The sequence below is a fragment of the Culicoides brevitarsis genome, chromosome 2 (assembly GCF_036172545.1).
Source record: "Culicoides brevitarsis isolate CSIRO-B50_1 chromosome 2, AGI_CSIRO_Cbre_v1, whole genome shotgun sequence".
Taxonomy (NCBI): Eukaryota; Metazoa; Arthropoda; class Insecta; order Diptera; family Ceratopogonidae; genus Culicoides; species Culicoides brevitarsis.
Genome location: NC_087086.1, coordinates 10,856,146 through 10,883,896, shown reverse-complemented (window position 1 = coordinate 10,883,896; position 27,751 = coordinate 10,856,146). Strand labels below are relative to the sequence as shown.

General features: G+C 29.4%; 2 protein-coding genes across 3 annotated transcripts; one reads left to right on the top strand and one right to left on the bottom strand.

Annotated features, from left to right (window-relative positions):
• Positions 1-448: 448 nt before the first annotated feature.
• LOC134830894 (collagen alpha-1(IX) chain-like) lies at positions 449-4,833 on the bottom strand. Of its 2 annotated transcripts, none has more exons than XM_063844505.1 (10): positions 4,767-4,833; positions 4,248-4,710; positions 3,428-3,601; positions 3,081-3,359; positions 1,445-1,484; positions 1,240-1,378; positions 1,134-1,180; positions 1,047-1,064; positions 840-986; positions 449-780 (listed from the first exon to the last, which is right to left on the bottom strand). In XM_063844505.1, exons 1-10 carry the CDS (start codon positions 4,790-4,792, stop codon positions 698-700), a joined length of 1,416 nt encoding a protein of 471 aa, XP_063700575.1. In that variant the 5' UTR covers positions 4,793-4,833; the 3' UTR covers positions 449-697. The 2 variants fall into 2 exon arrangements, with proteins under 2 accessions (XP_063700575.1, XP_063700574.1); XM_063844504.1 differs by having other exon boundaries at positions 450-780; positions 1,134-1,179; positions 1,236-1,378.
• Positions 4,834-13,251: 8,418 nt separating this feature from the next.
• Positions 13,252-14,553, top strand: LOC134830948 (RNA-binding protein 7). The gene is made up of 3 exons (XM_063844567.1): positions 13,252-13,440; positions 13,501-13,607; positions 13,667-14,553. The coding sequence occupies exons 1-3, from the start codon at positions 13,309-13,311 to the stop codon at positions 14,094-14,096; spliced, it is 669 nt and encodes a 222-aa protein (XP_063700637.1). The 5' UTR covers positions 13,252-13,308; the 3' UTR covers positions 14,097-14,553.
• Positions 14,554-27,751: the final 13,198 nt, after the last annotated feature.

Sequence of the window (27,751 nt, the reverse complement as noted above, 5' to 3'; positions counted from 1 at the left end):
TCAAAAATGTCAATCTTTTGTTTATTTTTTAAAATTTTTAAGAAACTTTCAAAAATTAAAGAAATAAATTATTTTAAATAATTAATCGTTCTTCTCTAAAAATATTTTTAGGTACCTACTGAATTATAAAATAATTTATTTTTTAATTTAAAAAAATAATTATAAAATTTTTATTTTAATTTTTAATTATTAAAAACTTTTAAGTTGAAAATCTCAAAGCAAATAATTAAAAAAAAATCTACGATCAAAACATTTTTTAATTTAGTATCAAAGCTTTTTTTATTTTCAAATATTTCGAAATTTAATGTTTTAATTTTATTTGGAGCGACTGTAGTTCATAATTTAAAAAAAAAAATCAAATTAAAGTGCCAATTAGGTAAATTTAAAAGAAAAATCGGAAAATTATGAATAAATTTAATTTTAAAATAAGAAAAATCGTGCATGTGAGTTACAAAGTCCAACATTTCATTGTTAAGTGTTCTTTTGAGAATCAAACTTGTGATTAAAAATTTCAAACAATGATACATAAATGTGATAAAAAAAATTCCTCTTTCAAAAGAATTTTAGATGTACAATAAAAAGAGAATTACTGTATGACAAATTATTTTTTTTTTAAATAAATTCGAGCGAAAAATGGTTTGTAGAAAACTATAATTACAAATTAAGAGATTTTTTCATGCATGTAATGCAAAATACATTATTTAGCTGGCGGAGGTGCACCCTCAGCATTTTCTGCATTCAACAATTCCGGCGTAAATGCAAATATTTCATCCAGTTTTTCTAAAAACACATTTTATTATTTGTCTTTGTTATGAAAATTATGTAAGCTCTATAAATACCCTTGATGATTGCGTTGCAAATGTCTTTGACGTCATCTTCTGTGAGGGATGGCGGCGGCGGAGTGCCGTCACTTGTTGAGCTTTCAGTCGTTGGAGCATCTGCTGGAGGTCCCGGGGGTCCTGGAGGACCTGGAGGTCCTTGAGGACCTTCATAGAAAATAAAAACATTGAAAAAAATTTTAAACTTTTTTTTTTTGAATTAATCACCTTCGGGCCCTTGTTCTCCTGCGAATAAAAAAAACAAACAACAAAAGTTGATGAATGAATAAATTACTTATTCAAACATAAGTTTACCTTTTTCACCTGGCTTGCCATCTAATCCAGGCGATCCCGGAGGACACTGCGAAAAAAATGGAGACATAATGAAAAAAAAGTCAAATAAATTGAATGACCTACAATCATGTTACACTGAGATGGCGTCGTGGATTCGTCTCCTTCGGTTGTTGGTGATGCGGTTGTTGTTGTCGACGTTGTTGTCATTATTGTCGTGCTGGTTGACGATAAAGTTGTCAAAATGTCATCGATGGTCATTGTAGTTGCTATTGGAGATCAATCACTCAACTTGAATAAAATATTAAATTAAGCTGCAAATATTTACTACTCACCGTTCGGACAATCGCAAACACCTGGAGGTCCAGGTGGTCCCTGTTTGTTATTAATAACATTTTATTATTATTTATTACAGTTTTTAGTGTTTTTGATTTTTTTTTTTTTTTTTTGAATGGCATTTAAAACAATCCCCAGTTGATGATTCAATTACCATGATAAACAAATGCAATATTTGTTACATTGTGCATTTTAATAGCATTTCAAACAAAAAAAAAATGTTTCATAAAAATACATCCGGATTAATAATAAAAAGAGGGATAATGAAAATGATTTGTTCAATAATTGAGTTATTTTTCAATAATATTGAAAGCAATTCAATATTTTTAATAAAGTTTTATTCGCAGGGATTTCGGCGAAAAAAATTTAATATGTTTGTTTTTTGTCTCATGAAAATTTTAAGGAAAAAAATTCTTTTTTAAATTTTCAATTTTATTTGATTTAAATATTTGAAGAAAAAAAATATTTTGGCCTAATATGTATATTTTGGATAATTGTAATTTTTTATGATTTATTTATTTAAAAAATATCAAAATTTTTACTGTTTCATTTTTTTTAATCTAATTTTTCGGAAAAAATCGACGAATTAAAAAAAAATTTCTCCTTTTTTTTATTAAGGCCGCTCCAAATGAAAATCAAAAATAAAATCCAAAATTTTTTAAAATAAAATAAAGGTTTTGAAATACTATTTTCATACCAAATGACAAAATTTTATCAATTTTTGAGCGTTAAATAATATTTTTGATGTTTTTTTTATTATTCACTTTGAAATTTGCTTATTTAAAATACCTAGATTTCAAAATATTTCATATTAAAAATTAAAGAAAAAAACTTCATAAAAAAACTGTCAAAAAATTTAATTCAATTTAATTTATTTCAAAACAAAAATTAGAATAAATTGAATTTTTTTTTTAAATTTTATGGAAATTTTCTTTAAAAATTATTAAAATACACCTAAAACCCGAATTTTTTTTAAAATGTTTTTTTTAAACCGATTATAAAAAAAAATTAAATTCGTTTTATTAAACATTAATTTTTTTCAATATTTAAAAAAAATTGAAAATGATTAATTTAATAAATTCTTTAAATTATTTAAATTATTAATTAAATTATTTAAAAAATTAAATAATTAAAAAATTTGTCTAAATAATTGCTAAACAAAAAGTCCAAAAATTAATGGAAAAATATTGTTCTATTAACTTCAAAATTGATGTTCCATTAATTAATACCATTTTTTGAATTTGTTATTTTTTTTACCTACAAATTTTTAATTTTTTTTATTTAATTTGAATTAATTTTAGGTTAAACTTTTTTTTTTAAATTTAATTATAGTTCTCATATATTTTGGGCCATCAAAGCTTTTTTAATTTTATTATTATATCTGTGTTTTTCAAAAATGAAAAAAAAAACAAACAAACAAAAAAGAATGAAATGTGAAATTTTTTTTAAAATTGCACTTTCATTCAAAATATCTGTTATTCCTATAGAATTTTTAATTCTGTCATTGAGTTTCTTTGAATTTGAGTTACAAACAATTTTTAAAAAAAGTACAAAAAACAATTTGTACCAATTTTATCCACGATACGGAGAAAATTGCTTCCACAACAGACAAACGTTGCATGGACCATGACTTACCTGCGGGCCTTCGTCTCCTTTGTCGCCCTTTTCTCCTTTCGCCAATTCGCAATCCGTTGGCGGCCAAGCAGGACATTCCTCGGCATTTTTCGGTGTGGTTGGCTCTGCTTTGCCGTCGTCATTGTCCTCGTTATCAAAGCGATTTGGCAACTCGGGATTTTTCGGCGGTTCATCCGGATTTGGCGGGTCAGCAGGCGATTCAACGTCCTTCAATTCGGGACAGGAGTCTTTCGATGGCTTGTTTGGATCTGTGTTGATTTTCATTCCTTGCAAATCGAGCTGAAAGAAGAAAAACAAGTTGAATCGAAATAAATGAGCAATTAAATACGACTAAATAAATGTCATACTGGAACAGTATCCGGTCCAATAGTTGACTTGGCAACGATAACTGTAAGTCCTGTGGGCGTTGTGAATTGCACGGGTGGAATCGGAACAGATTTTACTTTTTTGCAGTCGGCAAATAATTGAACTTCATTCGGTGTCACGCCGATTGACAACTTGTGCCATTGATTGTCGAATATCTAAAGAGAAAATATTAAATTGAAAAATCAAAATGAAAAATCAAAAGTTATTTTAAATTAAAAAAAAAGTTGAAAATTTCTATTCTAATCAAATTTCATAATGTCACTTTTTTACTGTTTTTGTTTTCGTAAATTTTTAAATTTTGATAATTTTGAAATTTTTTTTTATTTTTTTTCTTTATTAATAAATTATTAAAATTCTCTGAAATTTTTTAATTTTTTTTAAGTGTTATTAAACGTAAATTAATAAAATTAAAATTTTATTATATTTTTTTTTATTTTGTACTTCATTTTCTATATATGTAATTTATTTATTTTTTTTTTCAAATTTAAAAAATTAATTTAAAAAAAATTTCTTAATTAAAATTAAATATATTTATTTATTTTTAACAACAAAAAACTCAGTAATTTAAAACTTAATAATTTTTTATGAAAAAATATTCAAATATAAAAAAAAATAATTTAAAAAATTAAAATTATTTAGGTACCTACACATATTAATTTTTTTTTAATTTTTAACAACTTTAACAAAAAATTAAGAGTCAATAGTTTTATGTAAAACATTAAAAATTTTAATTAAAAAAAAAATTCAAAATAAATTCAAAAAGATCAAAAATGATAAAAAATGGAGCCGCCTTTTACTTACTGGTGGATTTTGGAAGATAACACGTTGCGGTGGTCCATTCGGTCCACGGGGCAACATGCAATTAACGGTACGCGTTTGCGGATTTACATTTACTGACGCCTCCTCATTATTATCGGCATTTGTAATTTTCATCAAGTCATACGGTTCAGGCATTTGTTGAGGCGGCGCACGAAACGTACAATCAAAGGAAAATTGGTGATTTCCTCCCTGTCGAAACGGCAAACTCGTGGGTGCCTTAACGACAGTCGATCGTCGCAAACGATACGCTTCTTGTCCCCCCAAACCGGGAATCACATCGAAAATACCCGCATTCCGTTTGGCACGGAAAAAGTCACGAACCAGATCAAAAGGCTCGGCATTCGAGGGACGAAGACGCACAATGTACATCGGATTCACTTGCCATCCTTGCTGAAAACGATAAACTTGCGGATTGCTCTGCGAAATCGTGAGTAACAAAATGACGCTACGAACAAAAAAGTTTGTAAAAAAAAATTTCAAGGTCACTAAGCAACAATTTACCTCGTAGCTAGAGAAAAGTATCCCATGACTCCCAAAAATTTTAAACTTTTCACGTAGTGGCAATCTGATTAAAATATTTAACTTTTATTTAAAATTGTTTGTTTATTTAAATTTTCAAATAAATACTTGCCAGATAAAATTTCAGAGTGGGTTAAATTAAATGCAAAAATATTTCCTTTGATAAATAACTGATTTGATTTAATAACCTAAATCTTTAATCTTTATTGGACGACACTCCACAAACGACTGCGGTTAATTTGTTTCGTCTTTCAAGTTCTATCTTCGTTCTAAGGCCAGTTTTTTGCATATAATCGGGAATTTTTATCGCGTCATACTTTTACATACGTACATAGATTGCTATTTTTTATAAGATTATGATTTGTTGTGAAGAACGAGAATCAAACAGTGAGTACTTAGAACACAACAAAAAAAAAAACAAGCTAAAAGTCACTCATAAATCGAACGCAAAACTATAAGCGGATTTTAAGAGATTTTGTTAGTACTTTACAAAATGGCTAAATGGAAAAGTTGTTCCACGAGTGAGGTAGGAGCGTAAAATTATAAACTATTTATAGAAAACATATCGAGGGTATTTACTTTTTTGCAGCGATTGAAAATTTGTTTAATAGGTAAAAATAAAAATAAAATAAAAATAAAAATTTAATGTAAAATTAAGACCAAATTAAAAGCTTTATTTTCCCAAAAATTACAATTTTTTTAAGAAAGTTTTTGAGAGTAATTTTTGGCGAAAAAAAAATTTTTTCTTTAAAAATAAAATCAAATTAATAAATAAAAATTTCAAAATGACTTTATAAATACAAATTAATTTTTTTTATTAAAAATGTATTTTTTTATTTAAATAATTTTTTATATTAAAATACATTCAATACGCGATAACAAAATATTTAAAAATTTAAATAAATATATTTTTAAATATAATTTTTTTTTTAATATTAGGCCGCTCCAAATGAAAATCAAAAATAAAGTCCAAAATTTTTAAAAATAAAATGGGGGGGGGCAAAATAAAAAAAATTTTTTGAAATACTTATTTTCATACAAAATGACAGAATTTTAGCAATTTTTGGTCGTTGATCAACATTTTTGTTGTTTTTTTAATAATCTTCCTTGAAATTTTCAAATTAAAAATTAATTTTAGATCATTTTAAGTTAAAAATTGAAAAATTAAAATTTCATAAAAAATAACTGTCAAAAAAATTTGAAAAAAAAGTTCATTAATTTTATGAAAAATATTTTTAGAGAAAAAAATTCAAGTTAAAATATGAATTTCAAAACAAAAAGTAAAATAATTGAAATATTTTTTGAAAATGTCTTGAAAAATTATGAAAATACACCAAAAAACGATCAATTTTGATGAAATTTTCAACTTTTTTTTATTTTGCCCCATTGGATTTTAGACATTTAAAATGGGGCATCGGACTTTATTTTTGATTTTCATTTGGAGCGGCCTTATTATTTCTTAAATATTTCCTTAGAACTCCTCTTTACGGGCAGGTAATAAATTCGGAATAAATTATTTCTAATTAGAAATGTTCAATTTTTTATGTTAGATTAAATTCAAATGTTGATTTAAATCAAATTGAGATCAATCTTCTCTGCTATCATAGAAATCATTCTATTAAAATTCCTAACAAAAATCTTTTATCATTCAGGAATTGTTAAAATACAAAATAATAAATAATAAAATATATTGACTATTTTAAATATTTGGTTTTTTTGTAAAAAAAACTCAACATTCTTTTTCTTTATAAAAATCCTTTTTAAAGAAATATATTATATAAGAAATATAAAGAAATTTTACAGTACCTATACATAATATTAATATTTTATTTCCATTTCTTATTTTTTTTTCCTTTTTATATACAAAGTAAGCCTTTTTTTATATAAAAATAGGCCATTCTTTCACCATCTTATCTATAAAATAAATTTTTCTTTCATATCTTCCAGTTTTTATTTTTCTTACAACAACAGAAGATACTTTTTATTACAAAATATTGTTAATAAGCTTTTCAAAGAATTTATAGATTTTCCTTCTGTTGTAGGATTAAAACGAATATACATATTATATCAATGCCTCATCCAACAGCACCAACAAAGCGATATAATTCAATATTATTCGTAATGCATCTGTGCCACTCAGAATCTGTATTGTGATTGTAACAATAGATTTTTACCAGTACTCAGAACTTTATAAATGCTTGTAAAATGAATTATTATTATAAATAGGAATCGTGAGTAGATCATCGATAAAAAAATCTCAAGTATATTTATTAACCAAACACGAGTTGTTTCAATTACAGATCAATTACGGCGTCATCCATTTATTGCAAAGGGGGAACTACTGCATACAGAACATACGTGACCTATAGATACAGATGAAGGGGGAGAGGTTAAACACTTTTTCTATGTCATCTGAATCTATAGGTCTACATTTCTATTGAATTTCGACAAAGATGTGAGGAGGAGGTAAAAAGTAAAATTCAACCTCGTAAGATATTTTGTTTCAATTAGTCAGAAATAATTAAGAGCTTCAAGCTATTTTGACTTATTTTTTATTCAAAGTAAGTATGTAAAGCAATGTGGTTCAAAGCAATGTGGATGGATAGTATAATCGTTATGTAATGACAACATCCCAGCTGTATGAAAAGTATCATATCCTTAAATTGAATGAAATGATCAAATACGAACGAACAATGACATTGTACAAGATGACAAAGAGATTATTGAGGATGAATCTTACAGTTTCTCTCGTTCAGAATTAACATGACTACGACACAAAGAGAAGGCCTGGATTGCAAATACCTATGTTTGAACGAACTACTCACGCTACAATGGTTTTAATGAAGGAATAAACATTTTCAACAGATTCCCTACAGAAGTGAGACTTACTGAAATTTTACTCTTATTCAAGTCAAGACTGAAACAAATACTGATCTGATCTGAAATACTGATTTTTTTACTATGGAATCAAAATAATGAATAAGGCCATTAAATTTAATTATTTCACTTTATGTTATTTTGCCGAAAAAATTCAGGGGGAAAAAAAAATAATTAAAAAAAAAGGAAAATTTTTGACATTTTTTGGTACTTTTTGATTAAAAAACGATAATAATGTCCAGTAAAAATTAAAATTATATTAGATATGAACTTAACTTGCTTTAAAAACGCATTATCTATCGAAAATTTGATGAAAAAATTTTTGAGTCACGTGAAGAAATTTTTTATTTTTTCTTAAATTTTTATTTTGTGAAATTTTATTAAAGTTTTAAAGTAAAAATTATTTTAATGTCTTCAATCAACGATTAACGTTCAAAAACGTCAAAAGAGTAGTAAAAAAAAATATTTTTTTTCTACAACCACCCCCCACCCCTCATAAAAATCCTCATGCGACATAAAGTGAAATAATTAAATTTAATGGCCTAAATAAATAAAAAATTATTTGGGGAATGTTTCAAATTGGGGAATGTTTTGGTCGTTAAATATCGACGATATTCAATTATTGATATTCAACTTGAAAAAAAAACAAAAACCATGGGTAGGTAGAACGAAGTATACGGGTAAAAAAAGCTAAAAACCTCTCATTAAATTACCATCTATGTGAATGACGCCTTTTTTTAGAATCAACGTGTCATGATTTATTGATGCACGAAAGCGAAGATTTTTTTTTGCTTGAAACATTTTAACAAGAAGTAGGCTTTGTACTTCTTTGAAATCTTTTTTTATTCATTTCTTCATCGAGAAATTCACATGAAATATTCTTTGTCAATAAAATAAATTATCTAAAAATACTTGCAAGTATGTCACACTCAACATTGTTAACACCCCAACAAATTCTCGATCGTGCCATCAGCTACGAACAAGGAATTGTAGATTTCCGAATGCTCCACACTTTATTGCACATTCTTGTAAACAATGGAGCTGCTGGCATGGATACGATACGTGTTGATATATGCAATGTCGTGAATGAATCTGGCTTCGTAGAAAATACCATTATGGCTAAACACTCGACAGTATCAATCGACAATTTAGTGGGAAAGGAAGAATTTTCCAAAACTACAAACCAATTTGGTGATTACGATGTAGTCAAGCACGAAATAACAAAACGTAAAAAAACAACTGCTAACCTAGTGCGGGAAATCAGGTCACAAAAATCTATGGCAACAAAACCGACAGACGATGCAAAAAATGAGACTGTTGAGGTGGATCGCAACGACAAAGAAATTTCGCAGAAACACAAAGAAAAAGATGTTTGCAACGAACGCTTGACAAAACTAGAAAATGTAATTGCTGACTTGACGGTCTCCATTAACGATTTAACGAGAAATTTTCATGTGCTCGAGACAACATTTACGGCAAACGATGACGTTGGAAGGCTGACACTTAAGTTGAAAGAGCTCGAGAGTTTGTATGAAGAGCTTTATAAAAAACGAGGAAATAGTGAAGCTGACAGCAAAGGCAAAGAAATTGTTGAGGAAAAGTTAATAGAAAATTTTTCGAAAGAAGCAGCTAAAGAAATAACAAATGAAATTTTTACAGCAAATTCTGCGGAAGAGGCATTTTTCGTAGAAGAGGAAAAACCAAACGAATGTCAAACCGTAAGTATTAAATTCTTTTTGAGAAAACATATTTCATTATTTTTTTGTTTTCATTTGAAACGTTAATAAGCTACAATTAAATAAATTAAAATTTTAAATTGAAAAACACAAATAAATAGAATTAAATTATAAATCATAATACGGAGAATTATCATGCAAAAGCGCAGCAAATTCAAACGAATTCACTTTGTTTTTTTTTTATATAATTTTTAAATTGAATTATTGCAATTTTTTATTGGTTTTGTATTTAGAAAATCCCAAAAAAATTTAACAATCAAAAATTAAATTTTTATAATTTTACTGGATTTTTTTCACAATTTCAATATTTTTTTAATTTTTTTTGTAAATTGGAGTAAATTTTTTGTAAAAATGTGCAGAAAATTTATCATTTCATTGAAATTTTTGAAAATTATTCAAAAAAATTTTTTTATTGCAATATGACATGTCGCAAGTATTTTTATTTATTTATTTTTTTTTAAATGAAATTTTAAATTTTCTATAAATTGATTTTTTTTTTTGTAATTTGATATTAAAATTTAAATTTTTATACTTGCCAAATATATTTTTTCTTTCTGTAATTAAAAATGATTTTTTAAAGTTTTTATTTTTCTGTAATTAAAAATGATTTTTTTTTTGGTAAGATATTTTTATCAAATAATTTGAAAATTTTGTATTTTCGGTTAAAAAAAAAATTAGAAATTTTTTTTTTTTTTTAGAATAAAGAAGAACCGGCGAAAACCATAGAAGACAATACAAAACAAGACAAAAACAGTCAATTGGATGCCTTATTACAGGAAGTCAAACAATTAAAAACGGAATTTCAGGAACTTAAAGCAGCCCAATCTCTTCAAACTCACTCTTCAACTATCGACGAGTCTCGTTTGAAAATTATCGAGGAAAAATTATCAACTTTTGAGTCAATTTTCAACTCACTCGATCCCGAAAAACAAAAATCCAAAGAAACGCACGACTTGGATGCCGTTCAAGCCAACATTCGCACTATCAAAGGAGAATTGGAAAAGTTAGAAGACCTTTCGGGATTTCTTCTGTCGGAAAAGGAAAACTTTTCAAAGCAACTCGAAACCCTAAACTCGCAAATCCAGACAATCAAGGAGGAAAAAGCAACTGTACAAGATAAAGTCGAAGAATTGTCCACAAAAATTATGAACAAAAATCTCACAGAACTAATTGATTCGCTGTCGGAAAAGGAAGCGGCATGGAAACAAACAATACGCGACATTCAACAAGTATTAGGCTCGAAAATTGATCAACACGACATTCTTCCGCTGAAAAGTTACATAAAAACGCAAATTGACCAACTGCATGGACAATTGAGTGCATTGGAAAAAATGAAAGCGGAAAACGAAGCTGCTGGAACTCGCAGCAAATTTTTGCAAAATGTTAATTGTGTGTCTTGTGATGCGAGTGCAGTGATGAAACGTGATGAAAATTCGTGTGATGGTGTGATGAAAAATGATGGATTGCGACCGATGCTCTCATTAAAGCCGTATCTTTGTTACAAACCAAGTGTCGTAAAGCCAGATTTGACGTTTAGGAGAGCGACAACCAGTTTTCCGACAAGTCACCGCATGTGCGAACAAAAACCCATTTCGAGTGCTTTTTGTGATCCAAATTACTTATGCAACCGGTATTGTGGCGGACATCACACGAAAATTAATATTTATGACAGAGTTAGTAAATGTGCATTTTTGCGTCCGTGTTGCAATAAAAGGAGATTCTAAAAACGATACAAAAAGCAGATTAGCATTTTCGATCGATTGGTTTGAAATCCATCAAAAACATTTTGATAGAGGAAATTCAAATCAAAACTTTGTGGCTTCATTTTTTGGTTGAAAATATCTTTTATGTTGAAATAAATACGCCTGGTATTAAAACATATTTTTGATTGAGGCCTAAAGCACTTGAAGGCCTAAAATAATATTCGGCTTTGGATTTAAAAAATTTTGTAGTCTTTTTTTTTTTCAAATTTTCATTAATTTCATTTTTTTTCAAAATTTTCACGAGCTTTTGTTGAAATTTGAACTGATACTAAAAATTTCCTTTTCAGTGAGGGGGGGGGGGGGGTTATGTTAAAAAACACGTCGTAAATTAGGGGGGGTTGTTGGATTTCGACGGTTTACGATTATAGGGGGGGTAAGGGGGTTAGGCTTAACTAAATTAGTCAAAACAACCTAAATTAAAACTCTAGAACGATCTTCAGTGTTTCTATGCATTTTCAGTGCATATTCTTTGCATTCTAAATGGTAAATCTCACTAAAAATGCATCGAAACACTAAAGTTCGTTCTAAAATTTTAAATTTAGGTTTTTTAGACTACTTTAAACTTATCTAACAAAAATCCATCAAAAAATCTCATGCCATTTATTTTTCGATGAAATCGTGTGATGTGTGTTCATGTCAGTAAACATCATCGGAATATTATCGCAACTATCCCTGGTTGTGACCAATACTAATTGCCTTACGTAGCGCCAAAGTTAAATAGTAAAAACAATCAAGCCTTTAAAAACTCAGTCTGTGACTCTGGATTTTTCAAACTATTAAAATTCATCATAAAAGTGCGTAAAAAATGTACAAAAAACACACACTTACTTAAAAAGAAAAAAGCAAAAAAGAAAAAAAAAATAAGAAGCCTAAAATTAAACACATAAAAAACAAAGAATTAAAGTAGTTTTATTGCCTTAATTAAATAATACAACATTTGAGGATTTTTTTAAAAAATCAATATGACAAATAATTTTGAGAGTTTATAAAAAAAACTTAGAAGGATATAGCAAATATTCTTAAATAATTATTTTGACTTATATTGATTGCTTGTAACATAATTGTTACCCGTTATTAATTCTTTAGTTTCCTCTTGATTCAATTTTTAAATTTTTCTAAAAAAAATTTTTTTAAAATAAATTTTGAACTTTTTTTAACGGAAACTTTGTTCATACAAAAAAAATTATGCTCCAAATTTATTTTGATTTTTTTGTGACAAGAAAAAAAAAGATTTGAAATATTTTTTCATACAAAATGAAAAAATTAAAACAATTTTTGGTCATTGATTAATCAGTGAAAATTCTATCATAGGGCGATTCCAATCAAAAAGTCAAATTTTGGGTTTATTTTAAAAATTTTCAATAGAAAAAAGTTAAAAACTGTGAAAAATATTATGATGAAGGATGGAAACTCAAAAAAATTTAAAATTTCCGAAAATTCAAAGAAATTCATAATTTTGAAATTTTATAATAAATTTCCTTCTTTTTGAAAAATTTTGATTAAAATATTGAATAATTTAACCAAATGATCAAAAATATTTGTAAAACCATCAATTACCATCAATTTGAATTTTGGATGCCCTATGATGGAATTTTCACTGTATTTTAAGGTAGATATTTAAAATTGAATTTAGAGTATCAGTTGAATGTAAATAAATTTAGTAAAACAAATTTGAAAATTTGTTGAAAAAACATAAAAAAAAAATCAAAGATCTGTGATGATATTTTTCACTTTTTTTCACGAAAATCGTCGATAAGAAAACTTTTCAGGATGATTTAAAAAAATTCCGACTAACTTCACACAAAAAACTTTCTAGAAGTGAAAAATCGATGGAAAATTAAGTGAAAATTTAACGGTATTTTAATTCAAACAATCTGAGTCGAATGAAAGTGATAACAAAAATCGCATCATACTAATTCAATCCTATTGTTCATCCATTTCGATTATTCATCCATTCCGTTCCGTTCATCCATTCCGTTCCGTTCGAGACGAATGAAATTGATAAGTCGCCAGATGGCGCTGCAAGCACGTTGTCAACATCCTGGTTGGAGCCACCAAAGCGGATGTGCGGCATGAATTGGAACTAATTTTGATAAATAACAACATCGCGAAGTCGAGAGTCAGTAATTTAGCAAATTATCACGTAAAATGACGTCCACCGAGAAAAGTACAAAGACAGAAAAACCCAGCGACAGCAATGACGAAGACGACCGAACTGTATTTGTGGGAAACATAACAGAAAAAGTAACAGACGAGCTACTTTACGAACTATTCCTGCAAGTAAGTTTTTGTTTTTATTCCTTTTTTTAAGGAAAAATCTATAGAATTAATATCTTACAGGCTGGACCGGTGGAAGAAATCTCAATTCCGAAAGATCGTGACACGGGAAAACAAAAGTCATTCGGTTTTGTTCGTTACAAGCACACAGTTTCGGTTCCTTATGCATGGTAAGTCATTTTTAAATTCCCTCCTATTTTCATAAAATCTAAAAAAAAAAATATTTTAGTGAAATTTTCAAAGGAACGCGTCTCTTTGGGCGTGACTTGAACATCAAATCTCGCAATCGTGATGCCAATCGTGACAATAATCGAGGACAAAATCCCGAACCTCGCGGCTTATCATCGCTCGTTCAAGGATTCCATAATAACACGCCGCCGGGAATGTTACCATCGATGCCACATCAGCAAGTCCCGAACCCAATGTCGCTTATCGATCCGATTTTCCTGCAAAATTTGGCAGCTGTCAATCCTTATGGCGATATGAAGTTCGGAGAATATGACAACTCGGATCAACGAAATTCGTATAAGGATCGCCATCAGCGACGGAGGAATGACGATCGAAGCTATGACAGACACGATGACCGTGATAGACATCGGTATGACGATAGACGAGGAAACGAGCGACGCACCGATAAATGGAAAAATAACCGAAGATAACAATTTCTATCTTTATTGATATTTACACATTTCTTCTAATTAATTTTAATTAATCTACAATTTGCTCCTAATTTTTTTAACGTAAACTTTTGAGTGCTTTCTCGATGTTCCGGTAAATGCGTTGCGGAATTACATCGACCAGAATTTTAGAGTAATTCGGATGTCCCGAGAGACTTCTGAAAATTTCCTTTGTGTAATTTCGCGTCTCCAAACTGCCTTCCATCAGGAGATTCGCACACGTGAGAATCAGTTTGTCGCGTGTCTCGCGATTCATGCTGTAAATTCGTTCGCCGCCAATTTTACTCACGAAAGTGTTCAAAAGTTTAGCTGTAAATACGAAAATTTTTTTACTCAATGTAACAAGTAAATTTTATATATGAAATTCTTACCTGTAGCACATTTAACGAGGCTACGAAAAGAAAAAAAAAACAGGAAAAAATTAAAAAAGTTTTTATTAAAAGACACAGAAAAAAGTTTTTAATGCTCACCCGTTATGATGTGTCGCACCCTTGAAGCACAAAATGTGAATGACTTTCGATGGCGGAAGATTTTCAGTCATAATTTCAATTGCTTTTACGGCATCGTTTCGCAGGAATTTGTTGGTGTCAGATGTGCGATGTAGCAGATTTGCAGTTAGCTCTTCAGCTTCGGGCTCGATTGTTTTTCGGTGTGTTTGGAAAAGGTCGCCGGCAGCCTGACATGCAGCACTGTAGAGATTTTTTTTTTTTTTTGATAAAAATTGCTTTTTAAAGGGTGTTTAAAATATAATCTAAATATCAGGTAAGTTAAGTAAGACCAAAAATTTGAAAAAAAAACTTATTTTAGCGGAATAACTGTTAAATTTTTTTTGGGAAAAAAAATCAATAATTTTTATGAAATTTTTTTTTACAAGGAAATTTCATGTCAAAATACGATTTTCGATACAAATTGAATTTTTTTTTGAAAAATAAGAAAGTAGACCAAAAAACGGTAATTTTTGATGAAATTTTCATTTAAAATGGGGCATCGGACAAAACTATTGAGTTTTATTTGGAGCGGCCTTATTTTTTTTATTAATTTTGATAAATAACTTGACTTACAAAAAAAATTATCTAAATATTAATAAAAATTTTGCTAAATTTTTTAAATTAAGAAAATCAATTATTTCATAAAAATCGATTTATCGCATCAAAAATTATTCTCTAAAAATTATTCTAAAATTTTTTCCGATGTTTTTGTTCCAAAATATTTTTTTTCAAAATGCCCCCCATGAAGTTTTGAAATACTTTTTCATACAAAATGAAAAAATTTAAACAATTTTTGGTCATTAAAGAATAATTTAGTTGTTTTTATGGTATTTACGTGAAGATTTGGTACTTTAAAATTAATCTCAGAGTATTTCAAGGTAAAAATTTAAACAAAAAAATTTCAAAAAATAACTATCAAAAAATTTGAAAAATTATTTTTTTTAAAAATATTTTTGAGAATGAATTTTTCATGTTAAATTTCGTTTTTCAATACAAAAATTCTTAAAAATTGAAAATATTTTTAAAAAAATTTGAAAATTCCTTGAAAAAATAAGGAAAAAGACCAAAAAAAGGGTTAAATTTGATGAAATTTTTAAATTTTTTTTGCCCTATTGGATTTTCGGCTTTTGAAATGGGGCAGGGGACAAAAACATAGAAAAAAAATTTGGAGCGGCCTAAATTAGGAATAAAAATTAATTAAAAATTTTTTAATGAAAAATTAAATCTTTTGTTAGTTTTGAATTTTAAGCTAAAAGTTAACTTAATTTTGACTTATTCTTAAGTAAATTTTAGGTCGAATTTTGTAGATTTTACTTTTAAAGAAAAATCTGTGAATATTTTTTCTTTTTTTAAGCTTAAGTAAGTTAATTTTTGTTTCCAATATCGACCGAAATATTTAATTTAATTCTGGAATCAACTCCTTACCGTGCAACTTGTGACCGCAAGTTACGAATTTGCTTGCCCAGTTCAATCGTCATGAGATGCAAATTAGCATCAACGATATCTGCATGCTTCTTCGAAAGTATAACAAAATTTTCAATGCCCTAAAATGAAAAAAATCAATTAAATTTCGGTTCAAAATCGAATTTTTCAACCAATTACCTCCATCACTTCCTCCCAATTGGAACTCTGTAACTGCACAAAACAACTTACAATCATATCACGTGGCTTTTCTGGCTTGTCCGAATATTTATTGCTACTCGAATACCCGTCATCGTACTTTTTCTTCATCCTCAAACTCTCACCCGAATTAATTTGTTTCGGTTTTTTCATTACCCGCACCGGCGGTTTGCGATATTGCTCGTTATCCGTCGTACTTTCGTAGGAATCCAACACACTGCTTGTCATCTCCGACGGCACATTTGCCACGATGTACGATTTGTCGTTGTAATGATTGCGATCCAGCGACACGGGCGGCAGAATTTTCATGGGAGTTGTAATTTTGTTCATTTTTGGAGGTGTCTCTTCGTGACGAATTTCTTGCACAGTAGCTGTTGATGTTTCGGAAAAGGGATGCGGAGACACACTACGTTCCATACTTGGGTCCGTTGGTGGTTCAGGCTCCATTGAATGTCGTGGACTTCGTGGCGGTGTGGTCGATTTGAAGGGAGATGGCGAAGGAGATTGCGATGCATGACAAACATTTTCTTTGGAGGGAGTCCGTGGCGGAGTGCGAACTGTAACTTCTTCAACTGGCTGAATTTCAACGGTAAATTTTAATTGTTCGGATCCGCAAGAAGACGGAGGACGTGCGACGGTTACTGAATCCTTGTTAGCAACGATGCTGGATTTTGGTCTGCCATTAACGTTGAAAATTTCGGATTTTTCGATGATGTGTGTCGCTGTGGAGTCATCCGAGTCGTCAGGTAAGCAATTTTGTGCTGCGGGATAGGGGGGATATGATGGGACAACTGCACGTTTGGGTGTCGGCGGTGCCCCTGCTTCTACTTTATATTCGGGTTGTGCACTAGAAAAAGAGTAAAAACAGAAATTATTATTACTGTGTTATGATTATTGCTCGGAAAACACGAGCTACTTGTGTTTATGGCGATAATTATTCACAAATTCACGATAAAATGTACATTCACACGAAAGTGTCCTTCAAAGATATTCTACTTTTTTTGGGGTAATTAATTCATTTTTTATCGACACACTTTTTATTTTAGTGAATGGCAAGGCGACTCCATGTACGAATCAAAAGAAGGAAGAGAAGAAAAAAAACAACTTTTGCCATTGAATCTTGCTGAAAAAAGTGGATAAGATGAAATATCTTGGAGTTTTGATAGATGAGAAACTTTGCTTCAACCTTCATACTGACTTGGTTATAAAGAAAATATCAAAGAAAGTTTATTTCATGACTCGAATGAAGAAAATGCTGGATAAAGAAACGAAAATCTTATTTTACAATTAACTGATCCAACCACATTACGATAACTGCTGCACAATAATGATGCCAACGAACGAAGAAGACCGAACGACTAATTTTTTTTACGAATTTAAGGATTTTAAGTCAATTTATGAGTCATTGAAGAACCATAAAAATTATAAAAGCTCAGTTTTTCATGAGTAATGAGCAAATTTCAGTACAAAATTTAATGATTTATGAAAATTATTACTAAATTTTGCTCATTTGTAGTGAAAAATTGAGCTTTTTAATAATTTTTATGGTATTTCAATGACTTGACTTCAAATTCTTAAGCTCAAAGAGAGAATTTGAGGGTCATTTTATCAGACCCGATATTCAAATTTTGACTTACTTGACTAAATGACGTAGAATATTTTGACGTAAAACAAACCTATTTTCGAATTCCCTTAAGCCAATCAACAAAGCTAAGAATAGATTCCTTCCTAAATATTTAAATGAAGGCCCTTCCAAAAATAAACTTACGTTGCATAATCCCGTCTCAACGAATTCCTTCGCTGAAACTTGACAATCGGCACAGATCGATTTTCCACGACAAACTGAATGGGATGCGGCACTGGCGAGACACTTGCCAGACTCTTACGTTTCTTTGCCGTACACAAGCAGCAATATTTGAAAAATTCCTCGCAATAATTTATTAATATGTCATTCACATTTGTCACATTTTGACTATTATTGGTCTCTTTACTACTTCTACTACTTCGGTAATTGCTTGTGTCAGAGTTCAATAACTTTGTCGCATCCCTTGTCGTATTCGGTCGTTGTTGTTGTTGTTTATTGTAAAGACACTCAACGGTCATTACGTCCGTTCGATTACTTTTATACATTGGAAGCTCACTAATTTCACGGATTTTTCGCTAAAAACTCAAATCCATCATTTTTTATATGAGGCGAAAAAATTGCTTTATACAAAATATCAATAAAATGTTATCAACTGGACTAATAGTAAGGTAGGAACGTTCTGTTCAATGAATGACCCCGTTATCGACTAACTGCAAACTAAACTGAGAGAAATTAGTTTTCCCACTGACAAGCCGACACGACAGCCGTACACGTACGCTATTTTGACCAGCTTAACATCGAGTGCTTTCGCGTCGTCGTGCGTAGTTTTCACCCGAAGTTAATATAAATAAACACACAAAACATGCAAGAAATGTGTACGACGGGCAAACAAAAGGACATTGAAATTATACAGACACTCGATGTTTAGTTTTCTCGCTGTTTGTATTGAAACTTGTTTAGAAGTGTTTTTTTAAATACCTGTGGAAATGAGTATTTAGCAATGTAGGTATGTACGGGCCAAAAAGAGTCTAGTCATTCGGCTTTTAATAAGTTTTCGTAGAAGGATTACACGACGTGAGTTAATGGAAAATTGGCAAGAGAAGGTAAACATTCAAATGTAGGGAATGGCAAAGTATGACATAACGTGAAACTGAAAACACTCAAGGAAGAAGGACTTTTTCGACTTTTTTTTTTACTTTTTTAAGAATTAATTTTTTACAAAAAATAACGATCAAAAACTGTGTCAAAGCAATTTTTGTCAAATCTTGCTCCAAATGGATAAAAATTTGTCAGAGGGCTCTAATTTATCATTTTTAATCATTTTATAACTCAAAACTGCCAAAAAATTGAAACTGAAAAAAATTTTTTCTTTGACATAGTTTTGGTTTTGAAAACTAAATCAAGAGCAAAACTAAACTCAAAAACTGTGTCAAAAACTGTGTCAAAGCCATTTTTGTCAAATCTTGCTCCAAATGGATAAAAATTTGTCAGAGGGCTCTAATTTATCATTTTTAATCATTTTATAACTCAAAACTGCCAAAAAATTGAAACTGAAAAAAAATTTTTTCTTTGACACAGTTTTGTTTTAAAAACTAAATCAAGAGCAAAACTGTGTCAAAAACTGTGTCAAAGCCATTTTTGTCAAATCTTGCTCCAAATGGATAAAAATTTGTCAGAGGGCTCTAATTTATCATTTTTAATCATTTTATAACTCAAAACTGCCAAAAAATTGAAACTGAAAAAAATTTTTTTCTTTGACATAGTTTTGTTTTGAAAACTAAATCAAGAGCAAAAAAACTGTGTCAAAAACTGTGTCAAAGCAATTTTTGTCAAATTTTGCTCCAAATGGATAAAAATTTGTCAGAGGGCTCTAATTTATCATTTTTAATCATTTTATAACTCAAAACTGCCAAAAAATTGAAACTGAAAAAAAATTTTTTCTTTGACATAGTTTTGTTTTGAAAACTAAATCAAGAGCAAAACTGTGTCAAAAACTGTGTCAAAGCAATTTTTGTCAAATTTTGCTCCAAATGGATAAAAATTTGTCAGAGGGCTCTAATTTATCATTTTTAATCATTTTACAACTCAAAACTGCCAAAAATTCGAAACTGAAAAAAAAAATTTTCTTTGACATAGTTTTGTTTTGAAAACTAAATCAAGAGAATTTTATTACTTTTCCATACTAAATAGTACTAAAAACGAAAATCTATATAAAATTTCTATATCCCCCATCCCCCATGGATTTTTTTTCAAGCATGTAACGCGAAACAGAAAACGGTTTTGGAACACCCTTAATTTTTTTTTTAACAAAAACTCACCTTTTAACTAAAATCCCTTTCAACTGCTTTGGACTTGAAACCTTAACTTCACTCGATGTGACATTCGAACATTTTGACTCTAAAATTACAGGAAAAAATCTTTAATTTCTATTTTCATTCAAAAATAATTTCAAAGGCAAACCTTGGTACGTTGTCGATGAGTCGCTAATTGGTGATTGCTTTTGCCTTTTTGGAATGGTTCCTGTGTACGGATTTGTGATTTCAACATCGTTCTCCGGCATTTGAGGAAATCTATTGAAAAAAAACTCATTAAACTTCTCAAATTCCTAAAAAAAAATTAAATTCTTACCTAACATTAATTTGCGTTTTTGTGGGCATTTTTATGAAACGTCCGGGACCATCGTCGATATGAGGTCGAAATTTATTGTCATGCAGCTCCGGAAACGAACGTGATTGACTTTTGCTGTGAACACTTGATGAGTCCAAAGTTGAAAATGAGGCAGTTGAGCGATGCATTCGAGCGTCCTGTGAAAAAAAAAATATTTTTTTATTTTTTAAAAAAATAATTTTAACTTTTTTTACGTACTTGACTACTTCCAGAGCTCACAACAGCTTGTCTCTTACTTTTCCACTCATTTTTACGTTTCTTGCTGCTAAGCGACGTTGGCGACACGGAACCACTTCCCGCGCAAATCCAATCGATGTCAGCTCCCCAGCTGTTTGCCGTTTGTTGCCATCGCGAGACCGGAAGCTCCAACGCGTACGAAACTTCGCCATCGCTTCCCACTAAAGGCAGGACTTTTCGCGAAAGTCTTTGACGCACGGCAGAAACAAACGCATCTGCGTCGACTTTGTACCTCACAACTTCGTTAACGGCCTCCATCACGTGCTTCGAGGAACTAATTTGACCGAGAATCGCCAAAACATCCAATGCCGCTTGTCTCACGCGTTTTCGACGGTCCATTGCGAGGTTCGCCGCCTGTTTTGCGCACGTGTTTAAATCGAAATACGTGCTCGGGAAGATTGTCAATGCAAACATGATCATCTGGAGAGCGTGTTCCTTAAACTTTTGAAAAAATAGAAAATTATTATAATTTAATTTATACAAAAATCAATAGATTTGTCTAGAAATTTTTAAATCAAAATAAAAATGGGCAAAAATTTTTAATTCATTTTTTTTAAAATTCTTATGACAGTTTTACGTAGAAAATTTTTTCATAAAAATAATATAAAATTCTAAAAAATAATTAAAATTGATTAAAAAAAAAAAATAAATATTAAAATAAAATTTGTTTGGATAGAAATCAAAAAAATATTCAAAAAAATTGGATGCCATTTTGTAAAACTTTAAAATACTTTAAAGAAAATTTTTTAAAAAATAAATTTTAAAAAAAATTTATTTCAAAAAAAAAATTTTATTTTTAAAGTTTCGAACAGTAAAATTTAAATTCACATAGAACACGAAAATAAAAAATTTATATTTTTAAAATCAAATTTTTTACTTATGAACTTTTTTTTTCAAACGGATTTCAAGCCACAAAAAATTGAAAAAATTGTAATTTTTTTGTATTTTGTATGAAAAATTTACTTCGCAAAAATTGAAATGTTTTAATCACATTTTTTTCGTAGAATTTTTTTTTTGAGTTTTTAAAATTTCTTTTAAGCTAAAAATTTATGAAAATCAAAAAATAATAAAAAATATTTTTCACAAAATGAAAAGTCGAAACTTTCTTAAAAAAATTTTGAAAAAAAAAATTTCGAGAAAATTTTTCAAAATAGAAGAATTGGCTTTAAAAAAAATATTAATTTTGTCCGGAAAAAAAAATTCGATACTGAAATTTTTTTCATTGAAAATATTTGAAATAAAATATTAAATAAAATATTTAAAAAAAAATATTTAAAAAAAAATATTTGAAAAAAAAATATTAAAAAAAAAAATTTATTTTTAAATATTTTTTTTATTATTAATTTTAATTCCGAAAAATATTAATTCCGTTTAAAAAAAAAATCGATATTGAACTTTTTCCATAAATTTAAGAAAGAGAAAAAAAAAATTTTTTTATGAAATGCGATTTTACGAAAAATTTTCAAAAATTATTCTTTTGGATTCTAAAATTAGACTTGGACCAAACTATTGACTTTCAATTTGATTCACTTACCTTCGAAGTTCGTCCCTCCAAAAACTCGTCGGATAGCAATTTCGTCACTATCGCTGCCGTTGGAAGTCTCGTCATCATCGATTTGGCAATCATGTTGCTACTTGGTCCCCCTTGCTTCGTCATTCCCGTCAAAATTCTGCCAAAATTATTCTCCAAGTTCTCCAGCGGCAGTCGCATAATCAAATTTGTGACAATCCGTTGCTTCTGTTGAATAATCTCCGGATGCCGTTCGACCGACAAAAGGGTTTTCAGCAACGACGGGAGGTACATTTGTACGTGCGCCAAATTCTCCGAACATTTTAGTGCTTCCTCTAATTTGGAAAAGCCTTGAGATCGCAAACGGTGATCCTGCGCCGGAAAAAGAAAACATAAAAGTTGTCCTTTTAATAATTATTGCTGTAAAAAAATAGCCTCTAACAAGCGTTAAATGAATAAAAATTAGGGGTATTCTATTTCATTTCGTCTTTTTTCCATTTCGTCATCACCAGACGTGTGTAAAAGTGTTTGTTTGCTTGTTTGAAAAATGGCACGATTAAAGTTAATAATAAAAAAAAATAAATCCAAAAACTCATATCACTCTACATATTTTTCCGTTCTCATTTCCACGACGGCGAACGAACGAAAAGCAACACGAACGCGAAAAATCGTCCAGATCCTTATCTTTCAATATTAACGCGGTCGCCGTTACACTCACACAATGCCCACGAAGCAGTCGTCATTCAGGTGACGGCATATATGAATTTAATGAAAAGAAAAGTTACTGCAGCCTTATTGAATTTATTTGTTTTTTGTGCTAATGAGAAGTTTTTTTTCTTGTCGCGCGATAACGAATTTTACTCATATGAATATTTTTTCTTTCCTGGCAAAGTAATTACAGTTGCAATTAATTTTTTTTCTTTTTCGATGGAAAATTCCGCAGTAAGGTAACAAGTGGATAATGGAGATTTTCCGTCAAAATGTTCGTTATCTTAAAAGGTTTATTTTTGGATTTTTCTTCATTTTTGAGAAAAATGTGAAAGTTCAGACCAAATATTTTTTTTTACATTTAATAAAAATTGATTTTTTGTGTAACTTAACCATGAAAATTAATTAAAATTAAATATTGATCAAAATTAATAAAAAAAAATTATTAAATATAATTAATCGGAATGAAAAAAAATAATTTAATTTAAATGTTGAACGAATTTAAGTTTTTATGAAGTTTCTGAGCTTTTGAGCCCATAAGTTACTATTTTTGGCGAATTTTAAACATTTTTAAAGGTTCAATGTAATTATTGGTAGTGAAACTGTAATTTTTCTCTATTTTTCGAAAATTATTTTTTTTTTTTTGTGAGTGAAGAAACTTATTTTTTTTCATAAAGAATAATATTTAGGTCTTTTTTGATGATTTTTTTTAATATAAAAATATCTTAATTTTCACAAAATATTTAAACAATGAAAAAAAAGTTAATTTTTTAGTTTAAAATATTCTACAAAAAAAAATCATCAAATTTTGTAAATTATTGTAGAAAAGCTTGCAATATTTCTAAGTAGAAGTATCTCAAAAAAATCAATTTTAAAATATTTTTTAATTTTCTTATTTAAAGTTTTATTAATTTTTTTTTTTCTTGATTTAACAAAAATTTTGTTACAAAATTAAAAATTTTAATCAAAATTTCGAACAAAAAAATTAAATATATTGGAAAATTAATTAAAAAAGATGTTTTAAAAAATTAAGTTAAACGATAAGAATAAATTAAGATTTTTTCTGTTCCTCAAAAAATTTCCACAGTCGGAAACTGCATTTTTTCCAGAAACAAAAATAAAACTTTTGAACTACTTGTCCGCCCACACATTCAGCTCAATTTCAATTTTCCTCTGTGATTCGTAATCTCCTCACACACACTCACCTGTTTTTACGTGGCAAAGTGGGATAGCGTGCAAGAAGCGGTTCAACCCCAGGTATTTATTAATTCTGACACACACAAGCAACACCACGACCGCCGAGAATGAACTCAATTATTGTTATTTGACTTACAAACTTGTGAGAAATTGGGGTCACATGAATTTCTAATGAATCATAATATTTTTATATTTATATTTTTTTTCTTGTAAATTTTTCATGTAACTAGAGGAGAGGAGTAGTCGCCCGTCTGTGCAAGTAATGCGGGTAAGTAACAAGTCGTTCTAGTTAAATTATATTAAGCCTAAACCTACATACATGTATAAAATATTATTTATTAAATAAAACATTAAGACGTGGTTAATGCTCTGGTTTTTTTTCTGTGTTGTTCGTTTTTTTTTTGTCACAAAAAGTACTTTGAATGGAAATAATTCGAAATTTAGGTTAGGCGAGTAAGTTTAACATTTTCATTTTTTATCCCATCGTGATTTTAGACAAAATGATTATTTTTTAATTTTTTGTTTCTTAAAAATTAATTATTTGATTTATTTTTTTTTTATTTAAATTAAATTAATTAATTAATTAAATTAATTAAATTAAAATTAATTAAATTAAATTTATTATTATTAATTAAATTGATTTTATAAATTATTTTTTAAAATTAATTTAATTTAATTAATTAATTTTATTGTTTATTATTTTCAAATTTAAACTTAAAATTAAAGAAAACTCAAGTCATTTAAAAGAAAATAAAACTGAAATTTACCAATATAGATTAAAAATGATCACGTGACCTAAATTTCTTTTCAACTAAATATCATTAAGGATTGTCATAATATAAAAGTAATTTTATTTAATTTTTTATAGGTATAATTTAGGTAATAAAAAATTATTTTTTATGAATTTTTAACCTAAAATTGTTAAAACTTTTCCCCTTAATTTTTTTTTTTTTTTTTTTTTTTTAATTAAATTTAATTTAATTATTTTTTTAAAACTAAATTAAATTTCAATTTAAATAAATTTTATTTATTTAAATTTAATTTAATTATTTTTTTAAATTTAAATTAATTTAATTAAATTAATTAATTTAATTTATTAAATAAATTAAAATTTATTTAAATAATTTTTTAATTAAATTTATTAATTTAATTTATTTAATTAATTTAAATTAATTTAAAATTAAATTTTAATTTTTAATTAATTAATTAAATTAAATTGTAAGTTAAAATTTTTTGCTCAAATTATTTATTTAAATTAAACATTTAATTTAATTTTAATAACGCGAATAAATTAAATATATCCATTTTTTGTCGCCAAATCTCCGATTTTGTCGAAAAAATTCAGGAGGAAAAATAAAAATTAAATTTGGGACAAAAAATGAAAATATTAAATTTATTCGCCTAATTAAATAAATTCAATCTTCTTACTTACCTGACTTTTTAAATTTTTCAGGGCGTTATTGCTAATGATTCCCAATGCCTCCCACGACAAATGCGGACAATCCGAATCTGGCGTACTGTCATTCGAATTCTCATCCGAGGAGTTTTTCTCAAAAGACGTTTGCGTGGCTTCCGTGAACAACGAACCCTCATGCGATCGTTCGAACGAGGTTTGCACGGCAAGTTCTCGCGATCGGTGCATTATATTGTCGCAGCTTCCGTAATGCCGTCGTTGCTGATAAACTGACGAGGCTTGAGATCGCGTTGGCGATTGCGACGGACTTCGTTGCAAATCATGCATAACCGTCACTTCGTACGCTGGCTGCGGACTCAAACGACTCTCGAGCAACGACAAACTATTTCGACGCGTTGTCCTATGAGGCGTTGCTGACTTGCTACGATGCGAAACCACCGAACGACGCGACGCTGGCGGCGTATGTTGTTCCGCCTCCGACGACGACGTTGGCGGAAACGTAAAAATTGCTGGCGATGGCGCGTATCGCATATCACCAAAGGCAGCAAATGCCGTATTTGGTCGTTTGTAAGTCAATTGAATGGGATTTTCGGGAATTTTTACTTCCAAAGGCTTATTAATGTCCGACGAATCGGACGAGACATCCGGCGACGGAACATTTCGGGCATTGTGAGCGGCAGCAGCGCTATAATGAACGTTGTTATGCTGAATGATGGCAGTTGGAACGGATGTTTGGGAGACTTGCATCGGCATTTGTGATACCATTTCATGCGAAATAATGCCAGGAGTGTGCGACATATCGCTATCACTGTTCTCGGCTGCGGTATCAGGTGTTCGCATTTTGATAATTTCGCCGCCAAATGTGACACGACGTGATTTCAGATAACTTTCGTCACTTCCATCTTCAGTTAAGTCATCGTAATTTTGCACGACAAAGCTTTTTCGGGACTCGGAGGACTGTGGAGCAGGAGTAAAGAAGCGATTTCCAATATTTTCGGGAGATTTGACGGCATAAGTCGTGATTTGAGGCTCGGGATTTTCACTTTGAACGACGAAACTGCTGGATTCTTTGCGAGAATTGGACTCTGGAGCAACTGGAGTTTGTTGATTGACAGTTGGTTGATAAATTTTTGAGTCTTTTTTCGGAGAAGGAACTAAATAAGTCTTTACCAAAGGATCTGATTTGTTCTGGTCATAAACTTCGAACGCATCTGACTCCTCTTCTTGCGTTTCTTGACCTTTTTCAGCAGGATTTTCTGCATTTTGAGCGTTATTTGACGACTTTTGATAATTTTCAGGTAAGATTTGATAACTTTCTCCCGAATTTTGATTGTTTTGTTGTTTTTTAGGAGAATTTTGACCATTTTTTGATGGATTTTGAATATTTTTTGACGAACTTGGGCGATTTTGAGAGGAATTTTGATAATTGTCTGGTGAACTTTGATAATTTTCTCCATTTTGATCATTTCTTGATGGATTTTGAATATTTTTTGACGAACTTGGACGATTTTGAGAGGAGTTTTGATAATCATCTGGTGAATTTTGATCATTTCTTGATGAGCTTTGAATATTTTTTGACGAGCTCGGGCGATTTTGAGCGGAATTTTGATAATTTTCTGATGAACTTTGATAATTTTCATACGGATTTTGAACAATTTTGTAATTTACTGACGGATTCTGAAAATTTTCTCCTGAATTTTGAAAATTTTGTTGCTTTTTAGGAGATTTAGGACAATTTTCAGAAGGATTATTGTAATTTTCTCCCGAGCTCGGATAATTTTGTTGCTTTTTCGGAGATTTTGGACTACTTCCTGATGCATTTTGATAACTTTTTGCCGAATTATAACAATTTTCCGACGAATTATAGTACTTTTCTCCGTTATTCGGACAATTTCGTGTCAAATTCGGACCATTTTCAGACGAATTTTGACAATTTCCCAATGAACTATGAAAAATTTTTGCCGATCCCTGTCGATTTTGAGCATTTTCCGTGTCACAAGTCGACTGTTGCGGCGTCAAAATATTCACATTGACATTTTTCGTGTCTTCCTCATCCAATCCCTCCAAATCTATTTCAAATTCCAAGTTTTCACACAACTTACTTGCTTCATTTTTACCTCCAGCTGCTGCCATTTCCGCTCCCTCCTCGCCGGGCGTCTCAAAAATTCGCATTGTTACCGCCGTGTCTTTGTTCAGCTTAATTTCTGTCTC